The 16649-nt window shown below is 45.0% G+C and overlaps 1 protein-coding gene across 2 annotated transcripts in view; it reads right to left on the bottom strand.

Annotated features, from left to right (window-relative positions):
* Positions 1-9527: 9527 nt before the first annotated feature.
* SPIRE1 (spire type actin nucleation factor 1) overlaps positions 9528-16649 on the bottom strand; it is a 154987-nt gene continuing 147865 nt past the window's right edge. For both annotated transcript variants that reach the window (XM_043443656.1, XM_043443657.1), the window contains one exon: positions 9528-12543. In XM_043443656.1, the coding sequence (XP_043299591.1) occupies positions 12285-12543 (259 nt within the window). In that variant the 3' untranslated portion in view covers positions 9528-12284. The remainder of the gene's footprint in view (positions 12544-16649) is intronic.

Below are 16649 nucleotides of genomic sequence, written 5' to 3'. Positions count from 1 at the left end.
CTCAGCACGCAGTCATGTGTTCTGGGACTGCTGTATCCTTAGCAGGAGGGTCTCACCAGCAGGTCCAGTGTGGAGGGCTGATCTGAAGGGGATTTTATTGGGAGTAAGACTGGAGTGCCTGCCCATGATCTTCTGCGGATGCCCTGGGCCCAGGTGTCAGCACTGTGACCAGTAGGCCGCCCTTCCTGCTGCTGCCAGCCGTGTGCCATCACTGGCCCTTTGTCTTTAGTGCTTGAAGTTTTTAGTGCTCGAAGTCGTTTCCCAGCATCTCTTTGAGCTTCTCAAATACTCTTTGTTTTCTTCTCCTGAGCCTCTGGGGTGTCAGGGCAGATTTGACGCTGGGGTGGTCAGCAGTCATCTCTGCTTCGTAAGGTCAGAGTTCACTGCTCCCTCTGCTGAGAGGATCCTTACTCTCCTGCCCTGGAACTCCTCCTACTCTTGGCTTTTCGAGCTCTGGCCCTACTTCCCACCCTCAGTTGGTCTGTCTGCAGCACATAAGCACACTTGGTGCTTCAGTCAGCAGGCATGAGCCCTGTGGCTTGGGCTCCTTTAAAGAGCTTCCTGCTTTTTGCCTAAGGCACTGATGCATAGGTTTGCCAGAACCTTCACCTTGAACCCAAGGTCATGGCCTTCTTCCTTGAATGCACCACTAAGCTGATCACAGGCAGAGAGCCTACCTGACTGCTGAGCATCCTACTTGCATGTGTGCATGTGTGTTTGGTGTGTGTCTGATGCTGTTGCTTTGTTGTGGACCCTATCACATTCTCTTGCCTCACAAACTAGAGCTCAGCTGCCTCACTCTTTAATCTGATGCCTCACCAAAATAAGAAAGAGAAGCGAAGGAAGAAGTGAGTCCGGAGCATGGTCCTGGCTGGACTAGGAGAGGCGGGAGCTCCCGGGTCACAGCCATCGTCACCAGCCACCATCAGGCTGGTCGGCCGTGACCTTACAGCACCGCAGGCCTGACCAGTGGCACTGCCCGTGGGGCCGACCTGCTGGGAGCAGGGCAGGCTGCCATGCTGCCCACTGCACGTTGAGCCTACGCGCCTGCTCTGCTGAGCCTGAGCCTGATTTGCTCAGATGGCTATGGGGCCTCATCTGTCTCCCCCCTTCAGTCTCGGCTCTCCTGCCGATTCTTGGGGTCTCGCTAAAGAGCTTTCTCTTTGCAGAGGATACCCTATTCCCCTCCCTTGCCCTTGATCCACAGGCTCACTGCCTGTCTCTTCACACATCTGGCCACCAGCTGTTACCTCAGACATAGCTGACGTGTGTCCCTGTCTTACCCCTTCACGGATCTGCACATGCTAGAGTCGGGCATCCACCCTGACGGGGACACAGGGACAGTTAGGATTGGCCTGGAGAGCCATTTGCTCTGTCCTCTGGCTGTGATGAGACTGTGTACACTGTCTGGTACCACCATCTGGACTGCAGCCTGGGCTGGTAGTTCCAAGCTCTCAGCTGTTCTGCTGACATCAAGGTACCTCCAACTAGGAGTTTTAATTTTCTCAATTTTCAAAAATAAAATTTTTGTGTGTTTTAAATGATAATTCTAGAGAAGCTCTCCATAAAGGAGGGGTGGAACTGTATTCTACCACATTGTTTTAGATACTGCTTTTCCTTTGATATCAATACTTCCAATCCAAAATTAAAATTCATTTTTATCTTTGAGACTTTTATGCACATAGCTTTAAAGGTAAAATAGTTAAAAGATTTATGACAAAAACAATCCCTCTAACTCTTTCCACACAGCATGCTTCTACCCTTCTGTAGACTCTCTTGGCAGTTTTGGCATTTACTGTTAGATTCCTAAAATAAATGAGCATACTCTGCTATTTCTTGATTCAACAATTTTAGACAAAATCTGTTGACTTCCTGCTATGATAGATGGTTATTTTCTCTCTCACATCTTCCCATCTCCAGTATAGCTGTGTTGTAACTTATGGTTAAAATCACATTGTTTCTATAATTAAAACATACATAACTACTATTTATTACCAAGTGAAAAGCTATGTGTTAATTACATTTTCTTTAAAAAAAAAAAAATTTATTTGACTGGGTCTGATCTTAGTTGTAGCATGAGGGATCTTTAGTTGTGGTATATGGATCTAGTTCCCTGACCAGAGATGGAACCTGAGCCCCTGCTTTGGATCGCCAAGGGAGTCTCTCTATTTTCTTTATGTAGCTTTTCTCCCCCTTGAAGGTAATGTCTTTTTCTTTTCATCTGTTTATTTTTTCAAAGTCCCTGGCTGAATGCCCCCATGTTCTTCACCTGCTCTCTGCAGCACCTTACAGTGTCCTCTGCTGCAGGTCAAACCCCATAGGTTACACACCCCTTTCTCACTTCCCTGGTGCTGTCCTTCCTGGAGGCCCATCTCACTCTCTGACTAGCAGCCGAATGGCTGTTGGCCTTTCTCCCCTCCTGGAGCCCTGTCTACTGGCCTCTCTGCCTCCTCTCTCTTTGACCATAAAATGGGGAAGGACATGCCACAGTAGCTTCCAGGACTTGGCACATCTGAAAATGTCCCTTCTCTTCCCACTCTTCACTCAAAGGTTGGTTGGACATATAAATGTAGATAAAAATACTTGGTCTCAGAATTTTGAAGGCACTGCTTCATTGTTTTCCACTTCACTTCCTGAGCCTCTGTATATGGCTTTATTTTTTTTCTCTCTGAAAGCGTTTAGGGTCTCTTTGTCTCTGATGTGAAAATTCATACAGCCAAGCCTTGTTGAAGTGATCTTTTAAAAGCGCTCTGTGCTGCACTGCGCATGTTAAATTCCTGGCTGTGGTGCTGTGCTACAAGTATGTGAGACGTTACTGAAAAAGTGGGTGAAGGGTATGCAGCTTCCAGTAAGTCTACATTAATTTCAAAATTAAAGGTTAAAAATTTTCAAAAATAGTGACATCATGGAAAATGGCAGAGGTGGGTGCTCTGAGAATCAATCCTCCTATTGAGACAAACAATAAGCTGGCCAAAAAAACAAAACCAAAACAACGGAATCAACTTTTGTAGAACTCTGGATTTTAGTCAAGATACCTAAACTAACCAGTAGGGTGTTGAATGAATCTTAATTAACCCACTCTGCAGATTTTGGACTTGGCAGCCTTCAAAATTAGGGCAGCCAATTCCTTAAAATAAATCCCTATGTGAAAGAAAACTCTGGAAGAAAATTGTGGCTATTTTGACCTATGTGAAATGATACCTGATACCTCATTATAGTTTTGATTTGCATTTCTCTGATAGTTAAGTGATGTTGGTGTCCTATGGGTTTTTTGGCCATCTGTATCCTCTTTTGGAGAAATGTCTGTTTAAATCTTCTGTCCATTTTTTGATTGGGTTGTTCTGTTTGATACGGAGCTGCATGAGCTGTTTGTGTATTTTATAGATTAATCCCCTGTGACCCCAGCTTTGGAAGAGTGGAGTCTTAACCACAGGACCACCAGGGAAGTCTGCCATTGGTAATTTGGTATGGATTGCATTGGGTAATACAGTAATTTTGACAACATTGATTCTTCCAATCAAGAACATGTCTTTCCATCTGTTTGTATCATCTCTGATTTCTTTTATTAGCATTTTATAAGTTTCAGAGTACAGGTTTGTTGTCTCTTCAGATATGTTTATTCCTATTTTATTTATCTTGATGAGACGGTAGATGGGATTGTTTCCTTAATTTCTCTTTCTGATCTTTTGCTGTTATTGCACAGGAATACAAGAGATTTCTGTACATTAATTTTGTATGCCGCAACTTTACCAAAGTCATCGATAAGCTCTAGCAGTTTTCTGGTAGCATCTTTAGGATTTTCTTTGTGTAGTGTGATGTCATCTGCCAACAGTAAGTTTTACTTCTTTTCCAATTTGGATTCTTTTTCTTTTTCTTCTCTGATTGCCATGGTTAGCACTTCCAACACCATGCTGAATGAAAGTCACAACAGTGGATATCTTTGTCTTATTCCTGATCCTAGAGGGAATGCTCTTAGCTCTTTACCCTTGAGAATGATGTTAGCTGTAGGTTTGTTGTATGTGGTGTTTAATATGTTGTGGTCAGTTTCCTCAATGCCTGCTCTCATTATCTTTTGGAAGGAATCAAAACCAAGGTCTAAGCACTGGCCCAGACAATTCTGATCCAGGTGTCATCAGACCACACTTTGGGGGATGTTGGGTCCCCTCTCTCCTTGAAATCTGTTTCCAGGAAGGTGTTCTTGACTGATACCAGCTCGCAGCTTACTATAAATTCCTAGAGGTTTATATCATTTTGGACCATTTTTTCTAAACTATTCACGTACATATTTTTCTGATCAGAAGCAGAGATAAGATGTTTATTTTGCATGCATAGCCCTTGGTGCTCACTGAGTATGTGGTGACTTGAGAACTGGGTTCAGAATCATAGCCCTCAGTGGGGAAGGCAGGTGGAGAGAAAGCAGGGCTATGAGCACAGGGCTGGACCTCACATGTGATGCTGGGCTAGTGGTTTGACCTTGGGCAAATGCCCACCTGGCTACATTCCCATCTTTCGGATAGACAACAAGTGCGTTCACAGCACCTGCTTCAGAGCCGAGTATCAGGATTGTGGCTGAGAGTGCTTCACACAGTACCTGGTGTGGAAAAGTGCTTGAAACCAAGCAGGATCTTGTTGGGTCTTCCTGGTGACAGACCTCACCATCCTGTGTTCCCCACCTCTCGTTGGTAGAAAAACATTAGCCTCTTAGCCCTTGCCCAATTTCCAAAGAGCAAATTTAATCAGAGAAGTGCAAAAATGGAGAAGCAAGTGCAGCAATCAAGTAAGTCAAAGCAACGATAGTTTAGTCATTAAAGTCAGGGACCTTTAGTTCCTCCTCAAGGGCTATAGGTAATATTCTGAGCCCTATCCTGAGATGATTTGCCAATAGTAACCCCCATCAAGTGGAGAAGTTAGCTGCATGCTGACAATCAGCAGGCAGACCCCTCGAGTGGTTGGAACCAGATGGTTGATGATGTAGAGTCTAGAAATACCACCCTGTTACTGCACCACCCACCAGTCAGGGCAAACGTCCACAAGTGATCAGGCACCCCTGACCCTCTCCCTTACCTTGCCTTTAAAAACGCTTCCCTGGGGGCTTCCCTGATGGTCCAGTGGCTAAGACTCCATGTTCCCAATGCAGGGGGCCTGGGTTTGATCCCTGGTCAGGAAGCTAGATCCCACATGCTGCGACTGAAGATCCTGCATCCTACAACTAAGACCTGGCACAGTCAAATAAAATAAAGAAATATTTTAAAATATATATAAAAAAATAAAAACGCTTACCTGAAAGCTGTCAGGGAGTTTGGGTGTTTGGTCACAAGCTGCCTGTTCTCTGTGCTAACTCTGGGCTGGTGTCCTGCAGTAAATGCTACACTTTCCTTCACAGCCTGGAGTCGGCAGGGTGGTTTTGCTGTGCATCGGGCGAGTGAAATCAGCAATATGCTCAACTACTGGGAGCTAATATTGGCTACTAAAAACCAGCAAAACATTTAAAAACATATTATCTAATATAAAGCTTGTCTTCATATCTTCCCTTATTTTCTTTTCTTGGCCAAACTGTTTTAATATGACAAATTTGAAGTCGTTTGGGATGTTTTATTTCAGCCCAGTTGGCACATACATTTTAATCAAAATGTTATGATTAGTAAGCATTAACTACCATCCTTTGAAAGGGGCATTAGTAAAAAGGTCCTGAGTATGAGCTCAGTGCTGATGCACACATGATTTGCATTCACACAGCAGTTCGATTATAGGTCTCCAGGGTCTCTGATATCTGACTACCGATGTGTTAATGGAAAAAGCTGGTCCAGAGGCCGGGCTGTGCATGGTGGCTCCACCAGGGCTCTGGAGTGGACAGGAGCCTGGAGAGGACCATGTGGTGAGTGGCATTTATAAGAGGGGTTTCTGCAGGCTCCAGGGAACCAGCAGCTGCAGAAGCTGCTGCCTCAAACCTCCCAATTCTAATCAGCTACCTTTGGGCTGCAGTGACTTCTGACTTTGGGTTGTACTCCTGCCTTAAAGGAAGAACATGGCTGTCCGTGGCACTTACGTGGTAAAGAGCACTGACTACACACTATGTCAGTTGTTTGGAAGACATGTTAATGGTTCTATCTTTGTATTGTTGACTTATTCTCATTTCCATATTGAACCTGCTCATTCATCCATTCACTCCAGAAACATTTATTGAGCACCTGTTGCATGCAAGATAGTTTTCCAAATCTAGGGACGTAGCAGCGAAGAAATCTGACAAAGATCCGTGTCTTCATGAAAGAGTGTAGTAGATGTTACGTGCGGTGGAGGAAAGAGGAGCAGCAGCAGGTACTGCAGACACGAGAGTCCAGAAACTACTGGAAGCAGCTGTGCCAGGGGAGGGGGCACATTCTGTGCAGCCATGTGAGGCAGAAGCAGGAGGTGAACAGTGGTATGAATGACAGGAGGGCTCCAATCCACTACTGCACCTGCTCACTGATGGAGTTTCGCAGGGAAAGAGCATATGCCTAGCCCTGGATGTTTTTAATCAGGGCTGAGCGGGCCAAAGAAATAAGCTTCTGGGCTGGGATCCCTTACCAGAATGGGAGGTGTAGACTAAGACTCCCCCACCCCGCCCCCGTGGGTGTGGTAACCGTTTTTTTTTAATTAAGCTGAACAGCAAGATTTGTGTGTACATTTGTTTCCATTTAATGCAATTAAACAGTCTGTTACATGTACCCACTCCCCACCCTACCCAGCCACTAGCTTCCCTTCACATCTGCAGTGGGACATGTCCACTCGCTTCCCTTCACATCTGCAGTGGGACACGTCACGCAGCGGGGCACGTGTCACACTGCAGGACGAGACCTACCAAAACAGACCGTGCCTTTGCATCCAGCAGGTTGGGAGATGAACAGCAGTAATTGGATGGTGCCTGCACAAAACAGCAGGTGAAAAGGGGGTTGTTTGTTTTTTGCTTGTTATTAATATATGTCAATGCATCTGTCTTTTTAAATTTTGGGAGATGAACTCAGATTTTTTTATAGCAAATAGTAAAACTGAACCTCTCTTTGCCATAATCAGGTTTGTCAATACAGAGAAGTACTGTTTAATGACACTTGGCTTCGGTGAAAGGGCGAGTGTGAACTGCAGAGATCCCTCCCACTTTCTGTTCCATGACTTGGGCTCTCAGTGACTCTGCTCAGTGTCTGCAGCATGGGTACTCTGACCCCACGTCATGTTTCTCCTGATTAAAGTGACCCGGAGACCACCTCATCCAGCACCCTCACTGCTGAAGTCAGGAAGCACTGCTGCGGCCTTCCCAATGTGTGAGGACTGAGGGTTGTTCCACTGCCAAGCTGGAGCAACTGAGTCAGAGCCAGTTTTCATATTTGAGACCAGACTCTACTTCCCTAATTTATGCTTGTTTTTTCCCCCAATTATCAAGGTGGAAGCCCTTAGGTCCTACAGAGCTCTCTCTGCCAGTAGCTACCATTGTGGAGCAGAGTGAGCCCCAGTTTCTACCATGAAGCTGTGTCCACCACCAGATGCACTGTGAAGAATACCTCAGGCTGCTGCAGGGAGCCACACAGAAGTGGGGATGTCTAGCCATTAAGTTCACGGTGCTCAGTTCAAGTTCACAATCTATGGGTCTGACTCCTGAGATGACCTTGTGGTAGGAAGACCCAAGTCATCTTCCCTTTCTTGTGGACAGCTGAAATCTTCTCAGGCATCTTCTGCTTTTGGGGTGTCTGAGATCAAAATTTCTTCCCTTTAAACTAGAAGCTACTTTGTTTTCTGTTTCACGTTCGGCTCTTCTGCAGGAGCTACACTGTTAAGGAGGTCTGTCCACCTTTGCAGAATCGTGCTGCTCCCCCTTCCTTCTCTGTGATTTCCCACAGCTTTTACAATTTACTGAGGAATTTGATACTCAGGTAAGCTTTCCAGAAATCCTCTCTTTGGCATTCCCACTCTCCCAAACACTGCGCTCCCAGCAAAGTTTGGATGTGACCTTTTCTGCTGTGTCACCACAGGGGAAGGAACAAGGGAGGTAGGTCAGGGACTGACTGACAGTTCCTGCAATGACAGGACACCAAGGCCAAGAAGAACATGCAGAAGGGCGCCTTCCAGTGAGGCTGCCCCTCTGTGCTGACTGCTCCCTAGGGGAGGAAGTTCCCTCCTTCCTTCAGTTTATAGATGCATCAGAGCTGCTCTGAGAGCATCCCAAAACAGGAACCACCGTCAGGCCCCCAGGTGAGTGGAACATCCAGGTGATCCCTCAGCTTCTAAGCCCCAGGGACACAAGTGACCACCTTGATGCCCCAGCTTTCAGGAGCCTGCTTCACAAGTACTGTGTCCTGTCAGTGCTGGAGCTCTTTCACGTCCTCTGCTTCATAGTGCACATGTAAGAGGCAGGTTGTGCCACTGGCATCAAAACCCCACAGCAAAAACAGCTGGAGAATGTTCCACATAGTGACATCTATTCTGAAATACATCAATAAACACACCATGCACAGTTTAGTGGAACAAGGTGGGACAGCACTGTGAATTCAATCTGCCAGGTAACTGCACCTGAGCATTTAACTAGTGTAAGCAAAGCTTTATATTAAGTAGGTTCTTAGCTCTTCAATTTTTTTTTGGATGAGCCAAAGGAGACATTTCTAGATGTGGGCGTGAGGCCAGCATGAGGGGAAAAGGCACATTCTGATAGCTCTGTGTATGTATGTATGTATGCACACACTGCAGAGAGCAGAACTGTGGGCCCTGACACATCAGTTTGTAATCCAGCCCTTACCCACAACAGTTCTTATAGAGTTCTAGACTAATGATTTGCAACTCTACAGCTTCTCCTCGCCAGGGGCCGGAAAGGAGAAAGACGCAGTTGAATAAGGGAGGCCCAGAGCTTCCCTTCCTGGTTCCGATGTCTGCAGAACCTAGGAGCTGTTAACAAGGCAAGGACTGTGCCCTGGACTCAGTCAGTGAGCATGTGGATTACAAGCTGAGGTCTTGTCACACACCTGTCACAGGTACCTAGTGCAAGAAGAGCTTAAAATACATCTGGCAAATAAGTAATGGATTAATATCACATTCAGTATCACCTAAGGTTTAAGACACGTAAAGGGCCAAGGATGCTCTCTAGTTAACATAAAGACAGGACCCTTCATAAACTCATTCTGGGTTTAAAATCAAGCCTTTAAGAGCTACAACAAGAAATTTGTTTCATGGGGCATTTTAAGAACACATACCATAAGGAATTCTATTTAGGAAAAAAAAAGCTTTATCTTTCTCAACATAGTATAACTGGAGACAAATTATCCGTAGATTTTAGTTTCCTACCCTGCAAGGTGACAAAGGCAGGCTGCTTGGTGACACAGCAGAGTTACAGTGGCAGCTCATTTTCATTTATTTTTCCAGTATGGTCCTTGCAGGTTGTATTTCTCAAGCTGATCGTCAACTGCTGATGTCACACAAATGTATCTTGTGTTTCCAACCTAGGTGGTTTCAAACAGCTAGTCACCAAAAGATAACACCATTTTATAATAGGAACTCCACACGGAACGTATGATGGAAAGTCATTTATTTTCTTCTCAAATTTTAAAAGACTTTAATGGAAAATGTTTGGTAGCATCATGTTACGCTGAATACCAGCAGTGTCTGGACTTTATACACGCAAGAAGCCAGGTCAACGTGTACACATTTCTCCATGGCCCTTCAACAGTTCTGCATGTACAAAATTGTCTGCTGTTTTGCTCTAGCAAATAGCAACATAATTTAAAACTTTCCTATGTGACACCTAAAATCCAGTCTGACATTTATTAATACCGTTAGAAAAATAAGAGTCTTAAAAAATTCATGGCATGAGTTCACGGTGCTGACCACATGATATGAGTTTATGAGATCATGGGATCTCATCAAATGTAAGATCATTTTAAAAACTCCTACATGACAACTTTCTGGTTTAATTTGAAAGGCTTAAGACTTGAAATCTAGACTATTAAGTTGATGTAGTTAACTTTTACTTGTGTTGGGAGAGTTAATTCTTATTTTCCACTGAATGAATGCCCTCCAAATACCAATAAATATATTACAGTATTTACAAGCTTTGCTATCTTTCCTGACACTGACAGAAAGTTAAACTGTGAGAAGTTAAAGTGTTCTCAGCCTGGAGGGAGAGGGCGAGAATGAGGGCCAGCGCACAGACACACATCAGATTCCACCCAAGGGCAGCCAGCGACGCTGTCGTCAGACCAGAAGTAAGTGCCCAAAGCAGCACAAAGAGCAGCCTGGGATCCAGGAACGAGGGAGGGAGGGCGCGGGCAAGGCAAGGACTGTGAAAGCATGCCCCACAGGCCAGCAGTGGATGACCCTCTGGAATTACCCAGTTTGGTTGAGGTGGCAGACACACACCATGGATGTGGGAGGAATGAGTGCGGGGATTTGTTTGGCATCAGAAAGGGATGCGGATTTGATTTCTACAATCTCAGCTGTGCCATGTGCCCTCTTCTACCCTTTCTGCAAACTGTCCCATGGAAACCTGCCACTCACAATGTCCCAATAGCTGAACAGTGTCACAAACCTGGAGCAGTGAAGTCAAGGACCACATGGGCTAGATTTTGACATGTGAATGGGATTCTCATTTGGGGGGAGGGGTTAGCTTTTTGTGTTTTAGAAACACCTATAAACTAGTCATTATTTTAAAAAGCACACTCTCCTGGGTCTGTTTTTTCCACAGACACAAACACCCGCCCCTCACTGTCTTCCTTGTACCTGTTCTGGGGATGGTCTAGAGGCGAAACTGTACCTTGGAAAACTGTACAAACAAGATTCACTCAATGTAACATTTGAAGCTCTTACCTGAGCCTCTTTAAAACAGTCTAAATATTTCCATAATAAGGGTTTTCTGGTGGCCCACTTTTACATGCAAATACAAAGTGTTAACATGCATTAATTACTTTAGTCAGTTGGTAAAGTTTATTTTGTAAGTGTAAGTAATTTTAAGCAATTTACTAATTTATAAATTTCAACCATGAAAAACCACTACCAGGGCAGTTCTGAGGTATTACTGTTAATTCCCTATAGAAATGTTGAGGGGGCGTGAAATGACTGCCATGCCTTTTGGTGAGCAATGCTGTCTCCAGCGCTCACTGCAGATGTGTCCCAAAGAGCATCAGAAAGCGGCCTGGCGCATTAACCAGGCTCGTGAATGTGACTGGCTGGTCACCACCAAGCCAACCAGAACAATAGAGAGATGCCACGGAACAGACCACACAGCTGAGAAATGACAGGTGTATGGTGCTGCCTCCAGCTTGGCTTCATCAAAGCCCAGCCCACCCACTCAAGTCGCTTACAAGTAAAACGTGTGCAAAAAGCATCCAAAAAGCTTATCAGCAGGTTAATTTTCTAGTAGTTTTAAAAGACTAGACCATGGTTTTCCTTTAAAATTCATTTATAAAAATAAATTTCAGTTTGAGACCTTATGTACCAAATTGTGGCTTAATTTAGTCATGATGGTGAGACTATAAAGTTATGAAAATTGTGGCTGGAAAGGTGCGTGCTCCAGCTCGCTCCCCGTGGTGCTCACAGCCCTTCTTCTGGCGAAAGTACTGAGCTTCTGAACAAACTTCTACCCTGCCTTTGTCCCATGATGCCACAAAACTCTTAGACCTCCAACACAGAACTACTAGTAACTGTAATACATTCAAGATAAGGACAGCCTAGCAGTTGCTCAGGAGACACTGCCTTGCTACCCAGGGACACAGGCACCCACCCTGGGCCTACAGCTCAGATGCGTTGTCCCGGGAGGCAGTGGAGAGCCCCTCCCAAGTGTCTCAGAGCAACAATAACTTAAAACCAGTTTGAGGCACAGGCAAACCTTTGCAGGTTCTGTGCTGTGAGGCCTCCAAGGATCTGTGTGCATCAGGTAGGAACACTGTCAGTGGAAATGCCAATATGACTTACTGCTTAGACCGTGCTGGCCTCTAGGCCTGTGCTAGACTGATTCCTCACACAAGAACCTTTCTGCCTTAGTCAGAACATTATTTCAGGCACAATAGAGAACTAAGAGGAAAAGTTTCTGGCCTCTAAATCTATAATCACACAAACGTTTCAAACTACTGTCCTTTAGTGCAGATGAGCAACTGGCAATTGGTCACGTGTTATCAATTGACATGAACACAGCATTTAGTCTGTGGAACAATGCGACACAGCAAAACCCTGATTCTCATGCAAACCCGAGCCAGTTAACCACGGTGAGGAGACAGTGACAGCCCGCTCAGTGTCCTCACAGGAACCCGACTCCGCACAGGAAGGCACAGGGCTCAGACCTCACTGATGGTCCTCTCTGAGGGGCAGTACTCTGACGGGCCTGCTGAGGACACGTAGAAGGACTGCGTCTTCCTCTTCAATCGGGCTCTCTTGTTGGCCAACACCAGACTATGGCGGCTCGAGCTGATGATTTCAGAAATGAACTTTTTGCAGTCCACACACACCTCCATAGCACTCCAGTCCTCCACCAGCTCTTTGGGAAATTGGAGTTCTTCATCTGATTTGTCCACCGACTTGGATTTTGAGGACAATCTTGAAAAAAACATTTAAAATATCCATTATTGGCAGAGGAGCCAAGATGGCGGAGGAATAGGACGGGAGACCACTTTCTCTCCTACAAATTCATCAAAAGAATAACTGAACGCAGAGCAAACTTCACAGAACAACTTCTGATCGCTAGCTGAGGTCATCAGGCACCCAGAAAAGCAACCCATTGTCTTCGAAAGGAGGTAGGACAAAATATAAAAGATAAAGAGACGAAAGAGCTAAGGACGGAGATCCGTCCAGGGAAGGGAGAATAGAGGAAATTTCCAAACACCAGGAAACCCTCGCACTGGCGGGTCTGGGGGAAGTGTTTGAATCTCGGAGGGCAACCTGACTGGGGGGGGGGGACAACAAATAAAACCCACGGATTACGTGCCTAAAAGCAACTCCCAGCAGAAAAGTACCCCAGACGCCCGCATCCGCCACCAGCAAGTGGGGGCAGAACTGAAAGGAGCGGGCAGCATTGCTTAGGGTAAGGACCGGGCCTGAGTGCCCTGAGGACAATCAGAGGGAGCTTTGTGAGCTACCAACTTAAACTGTGGGACAGCAAGAGAGAGAAAATTAACCGGCCCGAACACACTGCTGGCCGTTCGCAGAACAAACGGACCGAGCAAGTCTAGAGAAGAGCTTGCAGGCGGCTGACCGGCCCAGCCCGACAGAGGCTGGAGGCAGGGGGGGAGGGGAAAGGGGCAGGCTCGGCCCCAAGGACCGCATCCCCTACTGCACTGCAAATAGGCCTCCAGTTCCTAATCAAAGACCTCCTGAGATTCTGGATGGTCGACATCCGCCGGGAGGGTCACGGTGAGACACAGGGCGCAGGCACCCAACCAGCGCGGGCGGGGGCGGGGGCTGGGGCCGCGGAGGGGATAAGGCGCGCCGCACCCGGGGAGAGTGCGCCCGTCAAGCTCCTGGCTGCCTAAGCCGCTCAGACGGGGAAGGCACAAAAAGCAGGCGCAGCTTTTTGTTCCGTGCTTTTGTGGAACACCCGAGGGCTGGAACCACGCGCAGCGCAGGGCACGCTCCATATAGAGCAGCCGGGAGCCTGAGCAGCGTAGACGGAGAAAGCAGCGCCAGCCCCTCCCTGCAGCGCGACCGAACTAGCAACCTGAATAAGAGACCACCTCCGCCCACCTGTGTCAGGGCGGAAATTAAGCACTGAAGAGACCGGCAAACAGAAGCCAAATAAACAAAGGGAACCGCTTCAGAAGGGACCGGTGCAACAGATTAAAGTCCCTGTAGATAACACCGACTACACTGGAAGGGGCCTGTAGATATCAAGAAGTGTAAGCTGGAACGAGGAGCTATCTGAAAATGAACCAAACCCACACTGACCGCAACAGCTCCAGAGAAATTCCTAGATATATATATTTTTTTTAAGTAAGAAAAAAAAATTTTCTTTTTTATTTTTTCTCTTTTATTTCCTTTTAAAATTCCCATTTTTATTCAGGAGTGTGTTGATTATTCTCTCCCAATCTTGACTCTCCGTTTTCTACCTCAGAACACCTCTATTTCCTCCTTTCCCCTTCTCTTCCCAATCCAATTCTGTGAATCTTTGTGGGTGTCTGGGCTACAGAGAACACTCTGGGAACAGACAACTGCGTAGATCTGTCTCTCTCCTCTTGAGCCCCCCTTTTTCTCCTCCTGCTCATCTCTATCTCCCTCCTCCCTCTCCTCTTCTTCATGTAACTCTGTGAACCTCTCTGGGTGTCCCTAACGGGGGAGAATCTTTTCACCATTAACCTAGAAGTTTTATTATCAGTGCTGTATAGGTGGAGAAGTCCTGAGACTACTGGAAGAATAAAAGTGAAATCCAGAGGCAGGAGACTTAAGCCCAAAACCTAAGAACACCAGAAAACTCCTGACTACATGGAACTTTAAGTAATAAGAGACCGTCCAAAAGCCTCCATACCTACACTGAAACCAACCACCACCCAAGAGCCAATAAGTTTTAGAGCAAGACATACCACGCCAATTCTCCAGCAACAAAGGAACATAGCCCTGAATGTCAACATACAGGCTGCCCAAGGTCACACCTAACACATAGACCCATCTCAAAACTCATTACTGGGCACTCCATTGCACTCCAGAGAGAAGAAATCAAGTTCCACACACCAGAACACTGACGCAAGCTTCCCTAATCAGGAAACCTTGACAAGCCAATCGTCCAACCCCACCCACTGGGTAAAACCTCCACAATAAAAAGGAACCACAGACCTCCAGAATACAGAAAGCCCACTCCAGACACAGCAATCTAAACAAGACGAAAAGGCAGAGAAATAACCAACAGGTAAAGGAACATGAAAAATGCCCACCAAGTCAAACAAAAGAGGAGGAGATAGGGAATCTACCTGAAAAAGAATTTAGAATAATGATAATAAAAATGATCCAAAATCTTGAAAACAAAATGGAGTTGCAGATAAATAGCCTGGAGACAAAGATTGAAAAGATGCAAGAAATGTTTAATAAAGACCTAGAAGAAATAAAAAAGAGTCAATTCAAAATGAATAATGCAATAAATGAGATCAAAAACACTCTGGAGGGAACCAAGAGTAGAATAACGGAGACAGAAGATAGGATACGTGAGGTAGAAGATAAAATAGTAGAAATAAATGAAGCAGAGAGGAAAAAAGAATCAAAAGAAATGAGGACAACCTCAGGGACCTCTGGGACAATGTGAAACGCCCCAACATTCGAATCATAGGAGTCCCAGAAGAAGAAGACAAAAAGAAAGGCCATGAGAAAATACTCGAGGAGATAATAGCTGAAAACTTCCCTAAAATGGGGAAGGAAATAGCCACCCAAGTCCAAGAAACCCAGAGAGTCCCAAACAGGATAAACCCAAGGCGAAACACCCCAAGACACATATTAATCAAATTAACAAAGATCAAACACAAAGAACAAATATTAAAAGCAGCAAGGGAAAAACAAATAACACACAAAGGGTTTCCCATAAGGATAACAGCTGATCTATCAATAGAAACCCTCCAGGCCAGAAGGGAATGGCAGGACGTACTGAAAGTAATGAAAGAGAATAACCTACAACCTAGATTACTGTACCCAGCAAGGATCTCATTCAGATATGAAGGAGAATTCAAAAGCTTTACAGATAAGCAAAAGCTGAGAGAATTCAGCACCACCAAACCAGCTCTTCAACAAATGCTAAAGGATCTTCTCTAGACAGGAAATACAGAAAGGTTGTATAAACGTGAACCCAAAACAACAAAGTAAATGGCAACGGGACCACACCTATCAATAATTACCTTAAATGTAAATGGGTTGAATGCCCCAACCAAAAGACAAAGATTGGCTGAATGGATACAAAAACAAGACCCCTATATATGCTGTCTACAAGAGACCCACCTCAAAACAAGAGACACATACAGACTAAAAGTGAAGGGCTGGAAAAAAATATTTCACGCAACAGAGACCAAAAGAAAGCAGGAGTCGCCAATACTCATATCAGATAAAATAGACTTTCAAATAAAGGCTGTGAAAAGAGACAAAGAAGGACACTACATAATGATCAAAGGATCAATCCAAGAAGAAGATATAACAATTATAAGTATATATGCACCCAACATAGGAGCACCGCAATATGTACGGCAAACGCTAACGAGTATGAAAGAGGAAATTAATAGTAACACAATAATAGTGGGAGACTTTAATACCCCACTCACAACTATGGATAGATCAACTAAACAGAAAATTAACAAGGAAACACAAATGGAACACAAACACACATTTAAGGAAACTTAAATAACACAATGGACCAGCTAGACCTAATTGATATCTGTAGGACATTTCACCCCAAAACAATCAACTACACCTTTTTCTCAAGTGCACACGGAACCTTCTCCAGAATAGATCACATCCTGGGCCATAAATCTGGTCTTGGAAAATTCAAAAAAACTGAAATCATTCCAGTCATCTTTTCTGACCACAGTGCAGTAAGATTAGATCTCAATTACAGGAAAAAAAATTATTAAAAATTCAAACATATGGAGGCTAAATAACACACTTCTGAATAACCAACAAATCATAGAAGAAATCAAAAAAGAAATCAAAATATGCATAGAAATGAATGAAAATGAAAC

This window comes from Cervus canadensis, chromosome 23 (assembly GCF_019320065.1).
Source record: "Cervus canadensis isolate Bull #8, Minnesota chromosome 23, ASM1932006v1, whole genome shotgun sequence".
NCBI classification, from domain to species: Eukaryota; Metazoa; Chordata; class Mammalia; order Artiodactyla; family Cervidae; genus Cervus; species Cervus canadensis.
Note: the sequence above shows the minus strand (reverse complement) of the source record. Positions and strands in the feature narration are given on the sequence as shown.